Source organism: Betta splendens, chromosome 7, assembly GCF_900634795.4.
Source record: "Betta splendens chromosome 7, fBetSpl5.4, whole genome shotgun sequence".
NCBI lineage: Eukaryota > Metazoa > Chordata > Actinopteri > Anabantiformes > Osphronemidae > Betta > Betta splendens.
In genome coordinates this window covers 16,450,954-16,465,501 of record NC_040887.2, presented here as the reverse complement: position 1 = coordinate 16,465,501, position 14,548 = coordinate 16,450,954, and the positions used below count along the sequence as shown (strand labels likewise).

Sequence of the window (14,548 nt, the reverse complement as noted above, 5' to 3'; positions counted from 1 at the left end):
CCTCTAACCTGGAGTTCAACCCAAGTGACAGGTTCCAGCCCTTCTCTTCATCATCATCACAACCTCAGGGTTCTTTTACACCCTAATTCGTTTGCTTTGGTCCGAATCAGTTGATGAGTTTGTGAACTTGAAGCAATTTCTCCTTGGTTCGGTTCCGTTTCACACACAGAAAAATCCAAGCGAACCAAAACACAGTCTAAACCAATCAGGGGAGAGAACCAAACGTTCTCTCCCCTGATTGGTCAGATGTGTCTCTCTGCCGCAGGAGAAGAAAAATAAATACTGTATGGGAAGAAGGTCCCGTGTTGTCGACCACTTTGTGTCTTGTGACAAGAGAGACAGTTTTACGATGGAGGTCAAGCTACGTGGATCGGTCCTCGCCCTGCTGATGTTTTTATTACATTTCTTGCATTTACCATTTAACGCAAGCATAGTTAAGGCTGGAAACCAATATATTAATGGACTGGAGTCACCATAGGCGCATATCAATACAATACAGGAGGATGTTAATCAGCCGAAGATTTTACAGAATCACGTGATTAACGGCGTTTGGTCCTGTTTTGGTTTGGAACGCGTTCTCACCAGGAGGACCGCTCCAGATTTCGCTATTTGATGCGGATCGAGACCACCTCATTTTGGGGCTCTCGGTGCGGTTGTTTTGCTGCGCACTCCAGTCCGATTACTGTGTTCACACCAGACAAAACGAACCACACCAAGAGGGAAAACGAACTTGGGTTCGATTGAATCAAACCTATTCCTGTAGGTGTGAAAGCACCCTCAGATGAGCATCAGCCTTGGCTGCACTGCAGCCATGTTAGTTGTGAGTCAGGGAACGCTGCATCATGAAGAAGCTGCCACCCAGACGTGGAACCTGCTGAATGAAGCAACGAGGCTTCAGCTGGAAGCTGAACTACTGCCTGTTACTTCTTCACTGCTCCAACGTCCTACCCACACATGAATACATGAATTCATACGTTCTTCTCCTTTCTTCCCATCTCCATTCCAAACACATGGGCCCATTGTTGAAGCAGCCAGTTTGTTGGTGCATGTGCAGACTCTCTTGCCACTAAAGGGCTAAAAGAGGTTTTAGAGTCACTACTGCTCAGAAACGTGCGTCTGAGGAAATGTGTCACATCCAGTGAGCTTTGTCATCTAAGTGGAAGACAGACTTTTTCTGGAGCAGGCTGATGACACTGTGGAGGAAACTTCTTGGTTTAATACAGCTGTTACTGAGTCACACACACACACACACACACACACACACACACACACACACACACACACACACACACACACACACACACACACACACTGGAACATGCCAGCGATGGACAAGTACACAGCCAATAGGGCGATAAAGGGAGGGACAGTACTACTTTGTAACTGAGGTCTATGGTTGCCATGGTTACAGTAAGAAACCGTCAAAAACACTGGCGTCTTATGCCAAAGGGCAGTTATAGGTGGTTGTCTGTGGACAGTCTTATCTTTTTCTTCTTGACAGTGAATCTTATCCAGGTTTGTGTCTGATATTTCGCTTTTATCTTAAGTTATGTCAGTTGGATTTTTGGGAGTGACTTTGAGATTCTTTATAAACACATAGGCCTCTTCAGTGTGAAAACAGTAGAAGCGTTTCAGCCCATGTGTTCTGGATCATTTTTCCAGTCTTTTCTAGATACTTTGTTATTGTATTACCTTGGATTTCTTGGCTCGTCCTTTTTCTTTGTTAGGTCTTGTGGGTCCTGAGTCCAGTTAGCCTGTTTCAGTAGGTCCCTATAGAGAGTAGGCCTTCAGCCTCACCTCATTGTAACTTCCTGCAGAACTTGATGTGTTGATGAAAGGAGGCAGGTGGTGGACCAAGCCTGAACAGATGCGACTGTAGCTGCAGAGAAGTCCAGGTGTTGACTTGTCAGATGACTGTAGGGAGCTGAGGTGCAACGTTCTCCCCCTAAAGATAAGTGAGTAATATGCGCTGATACTTTGTTTTCTGTATCATTAGGGAAAAGGAATAAGCACAGAAGCTGGTGCAGGTCTGTCTATGACTGTATAATACAGTGAGAGGATTAATAGCTGAAAGTTTGCACATGAGCCACTGAACTCAGCAGGTTACTGGGACCCGGATGTTAGTGATGGAGCTAAAAGGCAGCAGTTTGAAGCAAGAGCAGACGTCGGAGGGAGGAGCAGCTCTCGTCTCGTTTCTTATCTCTGACCATCTGTGATCAGGCTTTCTAGTATCACTTCTCTCTCCACACACATCATCCACTTTTCCTGCTGGAGCGCTCAGAGAAAGTGCAATCATGTGTCATGATACCATTTCCCATCTGGGTGGTGTCTGTGCTTCACCACTTGGTTTTATAGGTCATGGAGGGATGCGGATGTGTCAGACTGACTGTCTGTCTCTCTGTGTGCAGTGTAGTGAATGTGAGTCAAAGCCACTAGAGGACATACAGGCTGGATGTACTGTACTGTGCAGGTCCAGGTGTGTTGGAGTGGAACCAGCACCGTCGGTTTATGCATAAAAAGAAATCTGACGCTATTTAGAAAAGAAAACGATGGAGATGCAGCCCGACAGGTTCATCTGGTGCAGACTTCTCAGGGACGGTTTTTCTACTTGACCTGATGTAAAAATGATGGAGCCTGTTTATGTGTGTGTTGGATTCAGAGGGCGTTGCCATGGTGATGCCATGCATTGTGGGCCGGGAGAAGTCTCTCCCTTGGCTGTGTTTCCTTTGGGATGCGGGTTAGAGGGGGAGGAAGGCCTCTGGCTGTGTCTGCATAGTGCAGCTCCAAATGGAGGACGACAGGGATGAGCCAATGGAGCTGCTCTCTGCGTGGTTTTCTGCTCCTTCGCCTCTAATCGCTTCTTTTCCACCTAATGTTCCTTCATTCTTCTCTTTTTTTCCTCTCCATCTTAATCTCATTTGCTGTCTCCTCCTCCTCTTGGTTTCTCCCCTTCTTTGCCTTCTTCACTCTATCCACTGGTCCTTCTCCTTCCTCTGCAGCCCACTCAACAAGGCCCAGCCTGCTAATGACACGGAAATCGATGCGGTGCTTTTAAAAGCTGCTGGGTAATTGTAGAAGTAGAACGTGCCCCGTTGTTTTTCAGTATGGGACCATTTGTACTGTTATGTTTCTGTTTGGGAGCCTCATATAAATGTAGATACATATACATGTTAATGTTCTTCGAGGCAAACATAATATTTCACTTCTCATCATGAACAGGGACCTGCAGGTTAACAAACACTAAACACATCAACTATTATCATTACACAGGGATGAACCTGCCCAGATTCACCAGTGGGGTCTAGTCTCTCTCTCTCTCGTTCGCTCTTTTTCTCTCTCTCTCTCCTTCTGTGTCTCTCACACTCTCTCTCACTCTGTCTTTGTGTTTGTGACTTTGTCTGTGTGTGTGTGTGTCTCTCTCTGTCTATTTCTGTCTCTCCGTCTGTCTCTTTTTATTGTGTCTCTCTTCCACCTGAGCTGTGGACTACGGGAACTACAGTTTTCCACATTAGTTGACTTCCCTGGATTTGTAAGTCGGCAGCATCAACTCAGTCGTGTGTGAAGCTTCTCAGAAAAAATGAGGCCTGTATATCTTGAAATGCTGCTTGTGTGTATTTTCCACTGTAAAATGAAAGAAGACCTTTAACCTCAGTGTGAATAGTGAAAACCTTGTGACTAGTGGTGATGATGCAGCATCATATGAGACACAGACTCACATTGTTTGCAGTGGATCAAGCCAGTATATTATTATGTTCTGGTTTGAATCCAGACATTTGCTACAGGCGATCTGTGGAAGGATGGAACAGGCGTCTGTCCTTGGTCCCTCCTTTGAGAACACGCGAGACAGCAACAGAATAGATGAAGAATGTGAACATAAAAGAGAGGCCAGTGAGAGCTGAGATGAACAGAGGATGTTCTTCTACCTCAGCTTCGTCTTCTACTTCCACACCGACCCGCGGGGCGCCGCTGGAAGTTGTAGATTTATGAAAAAAATGTCTTGGGTTGAGAGCGAGAGCTCCGCACATCAATCACATGGATCTAGTTCGAGTGAGCGCTCTTACTGCTCTCGTCAAATAACACATCTCTGTTTGTAAGCTAGCCTGAGCAGCAAGAAGGAGAAACTTCTTAAATGTGTAGCTTGAATAATTATGTCTTTAGTATATTGTAAGTATAAATGAACTTTTGAAGTTCATGGTTGCAGCAGGGAACCCTGGGTCCACTCAGTCTGTTGTAGCATCAGCGTCTCCCAGTGGACTGTGGATGACTGACAGCCAGGCTTTTATGTGTGTCCTTGTCAGTCACCGCTGCACAGCTGCTTTAAGACTGGACAAATTTAACCCAACTGGTCCTAAAAGTCACTGAACCATACTTGAAGTTCTTGGTTATTAGAGCTGAACAGGCTAGAAGCTTCATACATCGCTCACATAACTACTGTCCTACACCTGAACAGAGACACAAAGTTGTTTGATGCTGTGTCACACTCTGCTCACTGAAGCCCAATGTCTGAATGGCTTCACGTGCATTGGCTGCTGCTGCTCCACGTGGGGTTAGAGATGTGCGTGAACATGTCGTGTTCAGCTTTTGACGAGGTGGACCCTAAAGTACTGCACAGTTCGGTTGACTGTCAGCTGCATGTGCAGTTAAAGGACGGTTAAAGAGGGGGAACAGCCTCATGCTGGACTCCAACGACGCGAGGCCGTGTCCGGTGCCAGGATGAATGTTAGGACTAGAGCTGTGGGAGGCAGGATAGGAGGAGAGGGCCACTCCCTGTTTGACAGGCACACAGCAGAGGCTTCCCTCATCTCTACTTTCTGTTTGGGACAAAGTGACGTATCCTGAAACGCTGACGTTGCTGCCAAGCTTCAGTGACACATTGGGCTATAGAAGTGAAATGATAACAAGAAGAGACACTGTAAAAGAGCATGCCTCCATCCTTCCCATCCCCCATCCCAGTCCTCCCTCATCCCCTCCGCCTCCTGCTGCTACGACCCCCTCCCTCCTCCAGCACCGTGACGATCTCCCCCTCTCCACCTACAGTATCTCTCCATGCAGCACTTTGGGCTCCACCCCCACCAAACCAGTGACCCAGTCGATAGCAGCCTCAGCCCAGTCTCCTTTCCTGTGCATCACTGTTTCTCCTTTAGTCATCCTCAGTGGAAGGTGCTTCTGTTTCACGTAGTTCATGCATGTTCCTGCTCCTTCTCATCTCATTTCTGTTTCCTATTTATTTTTTCTTTCCATTTCTACTGTATCTGTTGTTGTTGTTGTTGTTGTCGTTGTTGGATTCATTCTAGAAGCAGGAAGTGAACAGACAGACGTTCCTTCAGCCTCCAGCCTTTTACCACCATGAGCACTTTTTAGAAGCAGCTGGACTGAAACGGGACAGAGATGGTGACATGTTGAACCTGCAAAACAGTAAAAGACCAAGTCTGAACTATTTGATGATTTACATACGCAACATTATGGCTGAGTGATAGATGTCATTTTCATCATCACCCAGATATTACCATAATAATTGTATTTGGTTGATGACCTGTCTACACTCGGTCGTGACTGCAAATTGAAAGACAAACTATAAACTATATATTCTTCTCACTTTGGGGTCTAGTGCTACATTAACAGTGGGGGTTTCCTTGTCTGCAGCAGCGCCCTCTGCTGGTGGTAGTGACATATAATCCAGTGTAATTTCCCCTGTACCTGTCAAACCAACCATTAAAACTAACTGCTTCCCCTCTTCGCTTTCTGTCTATCTCCAGTTTCGTGTTTTTAGTCTGAATTCAGCATATAATTCTGCCTTATTTTCTATTTGATGTTAACTATCAATAAATAGATAACAGCAAAGGTGGCACAAGCTTTAATGGTTACAGCTCTCAAATGCCAGCATGAGTGGCCAGAACATATACAGCTCATTCACCCAGAAGAAGGAAGGTGCTGTGTGGTGGAGGTGAGACGTGTCAGAGGCCTTTTCAGGGCTACGCTTTTTGCGAGCAGGACCATTTTGTTCTGGATTACTGGCCTTTAGCTCAGTTTTCCTCCGAAACACACAGCTTGAGCTCAGCTTTGATCTGGGCCATGTTGGCATCGAACAGTTGCGTCATGTTGCAGTTTTGCTGCGTGTCCAATGAAAGTGTGTCTGTGGCTTCTTCCAGATGACTCCATGTCAGAGTGTGGCAGCGGCAGCGGCCTGCCGGCGCTGACCCCTCCCTCCTCGGCTTTGACAGACGGCGCCATGGTGAGGGAGTTGGAGGTCGTCAATGGTAACGGTGGCCCAGCCCCGCTGGACTTCAGCACTCCTACCTCCTCCTCCTCCTCATCGGAGGACCAGCAGCCCATCAATCTGAGCGACCCGCCTCCTCAGCGCCTCCCTCTGCCCAGCTCCCACCTGCCCGTCACCGTGTCGGCAGCGGCTGCAGCGCTACTCGGGGCGCTGCACCCCAGTGCACCCGAGGAGCTCCGCAGGAAGTACCCACTGGCGACTAAGCCTCCCCTGGCTCCACATCTGGCACTGCCTCTGTCCAACACTCCTAACACACACCATGCTGAACTACGTCTGGATAGAGACAGCCGAGACTGTGGAGGCAAGGTGAGCACTAAGCGCAGACACCACACACACGACCTGAGGTAATGACATCTACGCCCCTTTAAATGTGCTGGAATCCGGACGATTTCATCAGCTCATCAAAGGGACTCCTACAGGCTAGAGTGAAGGAAGAGTCATGATTAGACCCAGTCACTGTGAAGTAAGAGCCAAAGAATGAGCTCACAGAAGTCAGGCTCTGCTTCTTACTTTTTACTGCACACATCATTTAGTAGGATAAACAGATTTGTTTCCACTCACTCACGCTCTGGGTGAAGACTTCATTTGATTGAAATAATTCCAGCATCAAGGTTGTCTCACTGAGGCCTCTCTGCAAAGACAGACGACTGTCTTTGCGGCATAGATGTGATGCCACATGACCTCGTACTAGTGTTTCCTTACACACCTCACACATTGACACTTCACAAGTGTGTGTGTGTGACCGACAGTTCAGTCCTGTGGGAAGACTTCAATAGGAAAAAAACAGCAAAAGTATAAACAGCATCAGCACAAACACTAGAGGTCGAGGACCAAAAGATTTTACAGGGACGCAATTTAATGAAGCCACAACAAAAGCCACTGTAAAAACACTGAAAATATTACCTACCTGGCAAAACTAAAATTCGACCACAAGGTTTCTATGAGCTGGTGTAAACCAGAATGAAGGCACATTGCTCCACAGCTGCTGTTGGGGAGGGGGTCATATGATGTGTGGTAGCTTTGACTGGGAAGATGCTCATGGAGAGGTCACGGCTGCAGCTCCTGAACCAAATGCTTGTATTCAGGTATTTAATTTAATAATCTAACGAAGGACAAGCTCATCGGTGTATTGTTTGTGTCCAGTCCCCCCAGTACAGTTCAGGTGGCAGCTATGACAGCGTGAAGATGGACGTGAGCGCCGAGGACCTGACCACAGGACGCCAGGTCGGCCCCGACGACGACGATGACGACCACGACGACCACGATGACAACGACAAGATGAACGACGCAGAGGGAGTGGACCCTGAGAGACTAAAGGCCTTCAATGTAAGTGCACGCGCCTGCAGAGCCGGCCTGAGGCAGAAGCAGCCTGTTGACAAACGCTCACCAGTAGACAGCGGTCTGTGTACTGACACGTTGCTTCCTGCAGATGTTTGTGCGTCTGTTTGTGGATGAAAACTTGGATCGAATGGTGCCCATCTCCAAGCAGCCCAAGGAGAAGATCCAGGCCATCATCGAGTCCTGCAGCAGACAGTTCCCGGAGTTCCAGGAGCGCGCTCGCAAGCGCATTCGCACCTACCTCAAATCCTGCCGCCGGATGAAGAAGAATGGCATGGAGGTACTGTACCTAGACCCCGAGCTGGACCAAGACCTGGAGGGATCAGGTTTTGGTCCGAGCATCTTTTGAAAATGTACTGAAGTGTTAACTGGCCTCAGGTGATTGCTCCACTGCTCGTCTCTGCTCAAACTTTGCTTCTCAATCATTGAATGCTGAGAAATACAAGTCCACGAGGATGAAAGTAGACAAGGCTTCGGCAGTGAAGTGTGTCGGTGCTGCCCCCCAGTGGTTTTAAAGGTGTCGGCCCAGTGGGTTTTTAGGGTTTCTGTCTTGGAAGAGAAAGCAGTTTGTCAGCCCGTCCTCCTGAGAACAGAATCTGATGGAGCAGATCGAGTAGCTGCGTCAGTCTGAGGAGACCAGTTAATGTGAGGCCAGCGTCCTCTGGAGCTCCACTCTGAGACTCTTCAGTGCATTGAGCTGCAGACACGGTGTTGCTGCTCGTGTTTGGTGTGTGGTTAAACACAGACCAAGGTCTTCTGGGGCTTCGCTTGTTTCACTGGATGTTCGCATTGTCTAATGCTTTATGTAATTCCTAGCACTTTCTTCTATTTGGTATTAAAATCTAAAACAACATCCTAATAATTGGAAATGTGTAAATGAATGAATCTTTGTCTTCAGACTCGTCCGACTCCACCTCACCTCACGTCCGCGATGGCGGAGAACATCCTGGCCGCCGCCTGCGAGAGTGAATCACGCAATGCAGCAAAGAGGATGCGGCTTGAAACCTATCATGTGAGTCTTTGACTTACTTGTTTGTAGTCATAGAAAGAATATAAAAATCCCAAAGCATTGAAATAATTGAATGTTTGCCTTCCCGCCTGCCAGGACGAGCACATCTCTCTGGACAAAGCGTCGGGTGGAGGCCTGAGGGAGCCGGCGTCCCTTGCTCACTCTGCCTACACCCTGGCCGCCTCAGCCTTCTCCTCCCAGGACCCCCAGCTCTACATCAACGGAGCCGGCCTCAGTTATGGTTACCGTGGATACCCGGGCCTAGGTGCTGCCATGCAACACCCTGTTTCCTTGACGACTGGTGTTGCTGCTCAGACAAACGGTGAGGAGGGGAAGGCGGAGGGGGACAGAGACAGAAAGTGAATGTGAACAGGCAGGAAGGAAAGACGTAAAGGAAACGAGCAGAAACATCAGAAGGAAATAGGAGTGAAGGAAGCCAGAGCAGCTGATGGCGAGTACGTTGTGATAGGAGACACATCAGCGTGTGTTCTGAATTCTCAGGATATGTGTAGCAGGGACCTGATGCAGAGACACGGTTAATTACTGTAGTTGCTAGACTGAGAATGACCAACTCCATCCACCACTACTTTAAAGTTTTTAGAGATGAAACAATATTACCATTATCCTGTCCCAGACACAAGTGATCCTTCTACCTTGAAGCTGCTTCATGTTTTACAGCCACTATAGATGAGATCATGTATTTACCAACACTGACCTTCCTCTCCTACACGTCCACAGGGCCCACAGACCTCAGCATGAAGTCTCTGTCCTCCGTCACCATCAGCAACTCGTCCTCCAGCAGCCTGTGTGGGCGGGGCAGCGGCGGTGGGGGGGGCAGCGTGTCCGCTCAGCTCAGCCAGCCCGAGGTCACGGCCGTGCGTCAGCTCATCGCTGGGTACCGGGAGTCGGCCGCCTTCTTGCTGCGCTCAGCAGACGAGCTGGAGAACCTGATTCTGCAGCAGAATTAGAGCGGAGGGGAGCGTGTCACATTTAGCATCATGTTTTGTGTCCGTCTGCATCGTCCGTCTCACAGACCTTCACCCCTGGCTTTGTTGCTTTCTTCAAAGGGAACTTGTTCTGCAAACTGTGGCCCTTTTGGAGTAAAACGGATTCCGGCTCCGAAAGCGGCTGAAAAAAGCAGCAGAACAAAGTCTTTTCCTCGTCTCTCAACACTCTGATGAAGCAGGCGTGAGCTGGACCAACATGACGTCAACACAGGGAGCGTTGATCAACTGATGACTGGCCAGTGGTGTCTTACGAACAGAATCACTAGTGACTCCCATACTGAAGAAACAGTGCTTTTATTTGATTGAAGATTTCATTTTGTTTGTTTCTCTTCCCCAGTGACTAAAAGAATGAGTTTATTATCTGAGCTCAAATGATAGAAACTGAAAGTTTGTTTGGGGAGAAGAAGCTTTCTGCCATAGCTTGTACATTCGCTCTGTGTCCTACAGCACTTTTCCCTGTCGCCACCTGTTGCCCAGCAGGACAGACCTGGGATCAGCCCAGTTCCATTCCCACCACAGGCCAGTTCACTTCAACGTCCTCAGGCTTTAGAATCTGTTTTAGGGGGAGAATAGTCCATTACTGTGCAACTGTGGAAGCGTTTCCAGACTTGACGTGGTAACTTTGGTTTCGTCTGCATGGGTCGGTTCATGTGCTGCTCTGCATAATCACTTCATCTTCAGCCTCTGAGGAACTGGAGCTGATGCGGACAGTTCCCTTTGTGTGTGTGGTGGGGGAGGAAGGGGAAGTTCATCGGTGGCCACTTGCGCTTGTAGTTGCTTCATGTAATGCCAATGGAACCTCAGCCTCCCTGCAGCCTCCTCCACGTCTCCACCTTTGCTCCGCCTCCTTGTTGGACCTACTTAGCAGCTTTTCTTTGTGGACCTAAGCATCCTCCTCTCAGTCCTCTCCAGGTCTCATAGGAGGACAATGTTTGTCTGTTTGACTCTAAGATGGCCATTATTAATATTACTGTTTTTTTATTACTATGATTAATGTTACTTACAATGTTGCTGCTGCTATAGAAAACCGGACCTTCTGCCATAGACCTGAAACCTCAACGAAGCCGGGCAGTGCCCCGTAGAAACCCGATCGACCAAACAACCTCCACTGCTTCTGCCTTTATCCAGTCACCAACCGCCTCCGTCCCTGGGGTTGATCGGTTTCTTTGTTTTTGATTCATAGGGCTTGATTGATATCGTGTTTAGTGACTTTCTAACTGTGAATCTTCGTTTTCCTTTTCCTCTGGAAGAAGAGGTCCCACTCTCCCTCCTTGTTAGTGTTGCTTCATGTAATCTTGAAGTGAAGCCATTTTGACGTAACATCTGAAGGTAGTGTTACACTGGAATGTAAAGTCACTGGACTCATGGCTGCTCATTGTCCTGTCCACAGCCAGACATCTTTAGTTAGAGGCTCTTAAAGAGGCTGATGCTGCTCACTCTAGTGCCATAAACAGCAGAGGGTGACACTAGATTTAGCTACTGGCTCCATCTCACCTCCTCCAACGCTCATTTAGAATCAGCAACTGTGTTCGACAGGTGCTACTAACTAGGCTTAGACAAATGTAGCTGTTCAACGCTTTATGCTGAGTGATGCTGATCAGCCTCAGGCGATCGGCTCAGCAAGAAAGCGAATCGGCGCGTCTCACAATAGAGATTATTCTCTTTGCCACCGCTTAGTTTTGTCACTTGTTACTTTTCTCATCACGATCAAAATCACTTTTGATATTTGTTTGATTGGTTTGTTTTGAAAGCTGATAATGAACGACCTGTAGCTCTGGTTCCTGCTCAGTTCCACTGTCGTGTCACTGTACTTTGCTATTTTTTGCACACTGAGCGGAGCAACAGTCGCCTGTGATCTGAATCTCTTTTACTTTACACTGACGTGTGGTGTTTTTGCAATGCACTTGATAATCAGAGAACTGACTCATTGGATGGGCTGCGTTGGTGTCAGGCTGCAGGACAGTGGACATGTTCATACACATATCTGGATTAGTGGTAATGTCATGACCACATTAGGTTTGAAAAAGCGACGATAGTTATGGTCATTCATTTTGAAATGTACCGATGACGACAAAGTCGAGAGGAATATGCAAAATGATCCAACTGGAGAAGCAGAAGTGGCCGTTGACATCACAGATGGAGGTGTTTGGGGTTTGTGACATGCTCTGATGTGCATGTACCTGTGAAGCATTTCTCTCTCTCCGTCATTGTAGTTTAAAGTTGAGACATGTTAGACCCACTGTGCAACAGAAACATGAGAAGAAAGTGCAGTTGTCGGCTAATGAAGCAGAGCTGTCAGTAACCACTGCTAGCAACTGGTGTGGGTGCTTCAGTTTAAATAAGAGGGTCATTTAATCGGGGGGTGGCTGCTGTGGTGGAGTCTCCCCTTCACATTTAGCTTCATCTGAGCTACAGAACTGTATAAAATAGGCAAATGACAATCTGTAGGAAGGATTGATGAGCTCACACAGACTGGGACCGTGATCCCAGTATCTTAGCCATGATCAGCCTCCAGAACCCTGACCTGCCGGTAACGTCTCCTCATTCCAAGCAACAGCATGAACATTGCTGATTCTTACTTTTGCTGGTGGTGTTTGGAGTCTTGTAGATACGTTTTGTAGCAAGACTGAAGTGTCTTTTTCTTTGTACAGCTTCACTCTGTTTGCCTATATTAAACATTCCACACATGGATGTCACAGCGGACCCGACCGGTGTCTCTCTCTGAGAGCCATCAGTGCAGTAACGTCCTGTTCCTCCAGTTTGATGGACGAGCCCGTTGACCTTTACTGTGTTTCCCAGCAGCAGCAGGCGAGAACCTAAAACAAACACTACCTGCTGCTCTGTGATGCAGCATGTACAGCTTCTGTGATTCTGCATCTTTAGTCTTCAAGTCCAAGTAGAAATCCTCATTGCATCGAGTCTTGCATCCTAACGTGTGTAGGTTAAAGCCGTTTCAGCCAACACACATTCAGTCCCAGCCCCATTCATCAGAACTGAACCCGCCCTGTCCTCAGTGGTTCTCCAGTGCAGAAGGTTCTAAAGAAATGTTTGATGAGCTTCAGTTTTGTCTCCCATCATCCAGGAGAAGCTTCTTTTATCATGTTCTTCTCATCATGTGATGTGGGAGCATAAGTATATTTGGTGTGTATTCGAAGGACTTGATCATTTAAAGGTTATGGAAGATGCTGCCATGTACTTTAGTTGAACTGTCCAAATGTGGACTATTGCTTAGTTTGTCTTAGCATAAAGACTGAAAACAGATGCCCAATTAGCTTAGCTTAGCGGCAGCACATTGTGCTTTGCAGCGCATCAACAGATCACTAGTTAAATTTGAAACCTGCTTTTCATTGCATATGGAAACATACCATGTATTAGTTTCACACGAGCCACAAAGAGCAAACTTAGCTTAAACTCAGAACTTTAACTAATCATAGTCGGTCAATGCTCGCCTGGCTATGAGCCAAGCCAATGCTGCAGGTGTTTCTTGGTTCAGTGAAGACTCTAACAAACTGTCTGAGCTGTGATGCCGGTTGGGTCCGTGCACATGATGCACGCTCTTATTAAGGAAAGGCGTGAATTAAACACTGGCCTCCTGAGCCACTAGTGAGTCTTTAGTTTTTCGTCACCTGACCTTTGACCTTGTGCCAGACTCTTGATTGTCTCGGTTTCCTCTCTTGATGCTTGGTTCCTACAGTAATACCAATGTGAAAACTCTTTTCCTCATGATTTCACTCAGTGGAAGTGTGATGTTTACATGTACAGATTTTTGCAGTTCATTCTGATTGCTTTTGTGCCCCCTCATCCCTGTTTGAGTTTATCGGACTCTTTCCATTGTACCCTAAAGGAAAATGGGGCTGCGTCTAAACACGGTTATAGTCACTTCAACAACTCTGCCATACGAGGGTCTCGCTGATGATTTGAATGTCACTTTGAGTCCTGGATCTGTAGTTTATAATTCTACGTTTGTTCAGAAAGGCCTCGTTATCACTGGGGTATGCTAACGCTAGTCTGTGTGATATCAGCCTCACAGAGCTGACGTTGAATCGACACTATGAAACAGATTTGCCTACAGGGGAGGGGGGGTGTCAATCTGTGTGTTTGTTTGACTTGGGAAGGGCGGGGCTGACCTTTGACCTCTCAGCTACACAGCACACAAAATCACAGTGGGGCCCAATGACCCTCCACTGGTGTGACCACGGTCCAGTGGAACTGATTCCTCAGTGGATGATAAGCCATTACTGACCCTGTGTGTTGGGTCTTAGTCTATTAGTATATTTAGCAAAATGTTTAACTGCAGATGACAAAAGTCAACCTCAGGAAAAAAATGGACAAAACTTTTGTAAGAACATATGTAATTGAAGGCCCATTTCCCTCTGTGTGATACCATATTGATTATATTGAGACTTTCTTTTTATATTTATTGTGTTTACTTATAATCGTGGATACATTTTTCCAGCTCCTGTGGCTACATTCTTTGATTCTTTAGAAAGTGATGATAATATATGTGAAGTTAAAAAAGAAACCCAGGGTCTTTTTTTGTTTGCTGAATATGTTTGTTTAGCCTAAACCAACAAGAACATATCACTCTGGTCCATTAGGAACAACCACTGATCAAAAACCTAAGCTTTCGTTTGTGTGATGTCACTGCTAAGGTTGAAATGTTTCTGGGAAGTGTGACCATTTAGTTAGTTTGTTTTTCCCGAGCTGTATGTCTCAAAGCTAAATATACTAATAAAACCGTGTGTTATCTATCAAACCGTTCTGGTTGTGATCCAACAAACAGCTGTGTGTGTTTTCTGTATCTGTCTCTGAGCTGCTCACATTCACTGTCCAACTCAAAACAACTAAACATGTTCACAACATGTTTTATGTCTCGTATCTATCTGACCATCTCACGCATCCCTAATATTAAATTCA

General features: G+C 46.9%; 1 protein-coding gene across 3 annotated transcripts in view; it reads left to right on the top strand.

The window, feature by feature from the left end:
- LOC114858743 (nucleolar protein 4-like) overlaps positions 1 to 14,387 on the top strand; it is a 41,113-nt gene extending 26,726 nt beyond the window's left edge. For all 3 annotated transcript variants that reach the window (XM_029156258.3, XM_029156260.3, XM_055510137.1), the window contains 6 exons: positions 6,150 to 6,583; positions 7,421 to 7,603; positions 7,707 to 7,895; positions 8,514 to 8,627; positions 8,721 to 8,946; positions 9,363 to 14,387. In XM_029156258.3, the coding sequence (XP_029012091.1) occupies positions 6,150 to 6,583; positions 7,421 to 7,603; positions 7,707 to 7,895; positions 8,514 to 8,627; positions 8,721 to 8,946; positions 9,363 to 9,592 (1,376 nt within the window). In that variant the 3' untranslated portion in view covers positions 9,593 to 14,387. The remainder of the gene's footprint in view (positions 1 to 6,149; positions 6,584 to 7,420; positions 7,604 to 7,706; positions 7,896 to 8,513; positions 8,628 to 8,720; positions 8,947 to 9,362) is intronic.
- Positions 14,388 to 14,548: the final 161 nt, after the last annotated feature.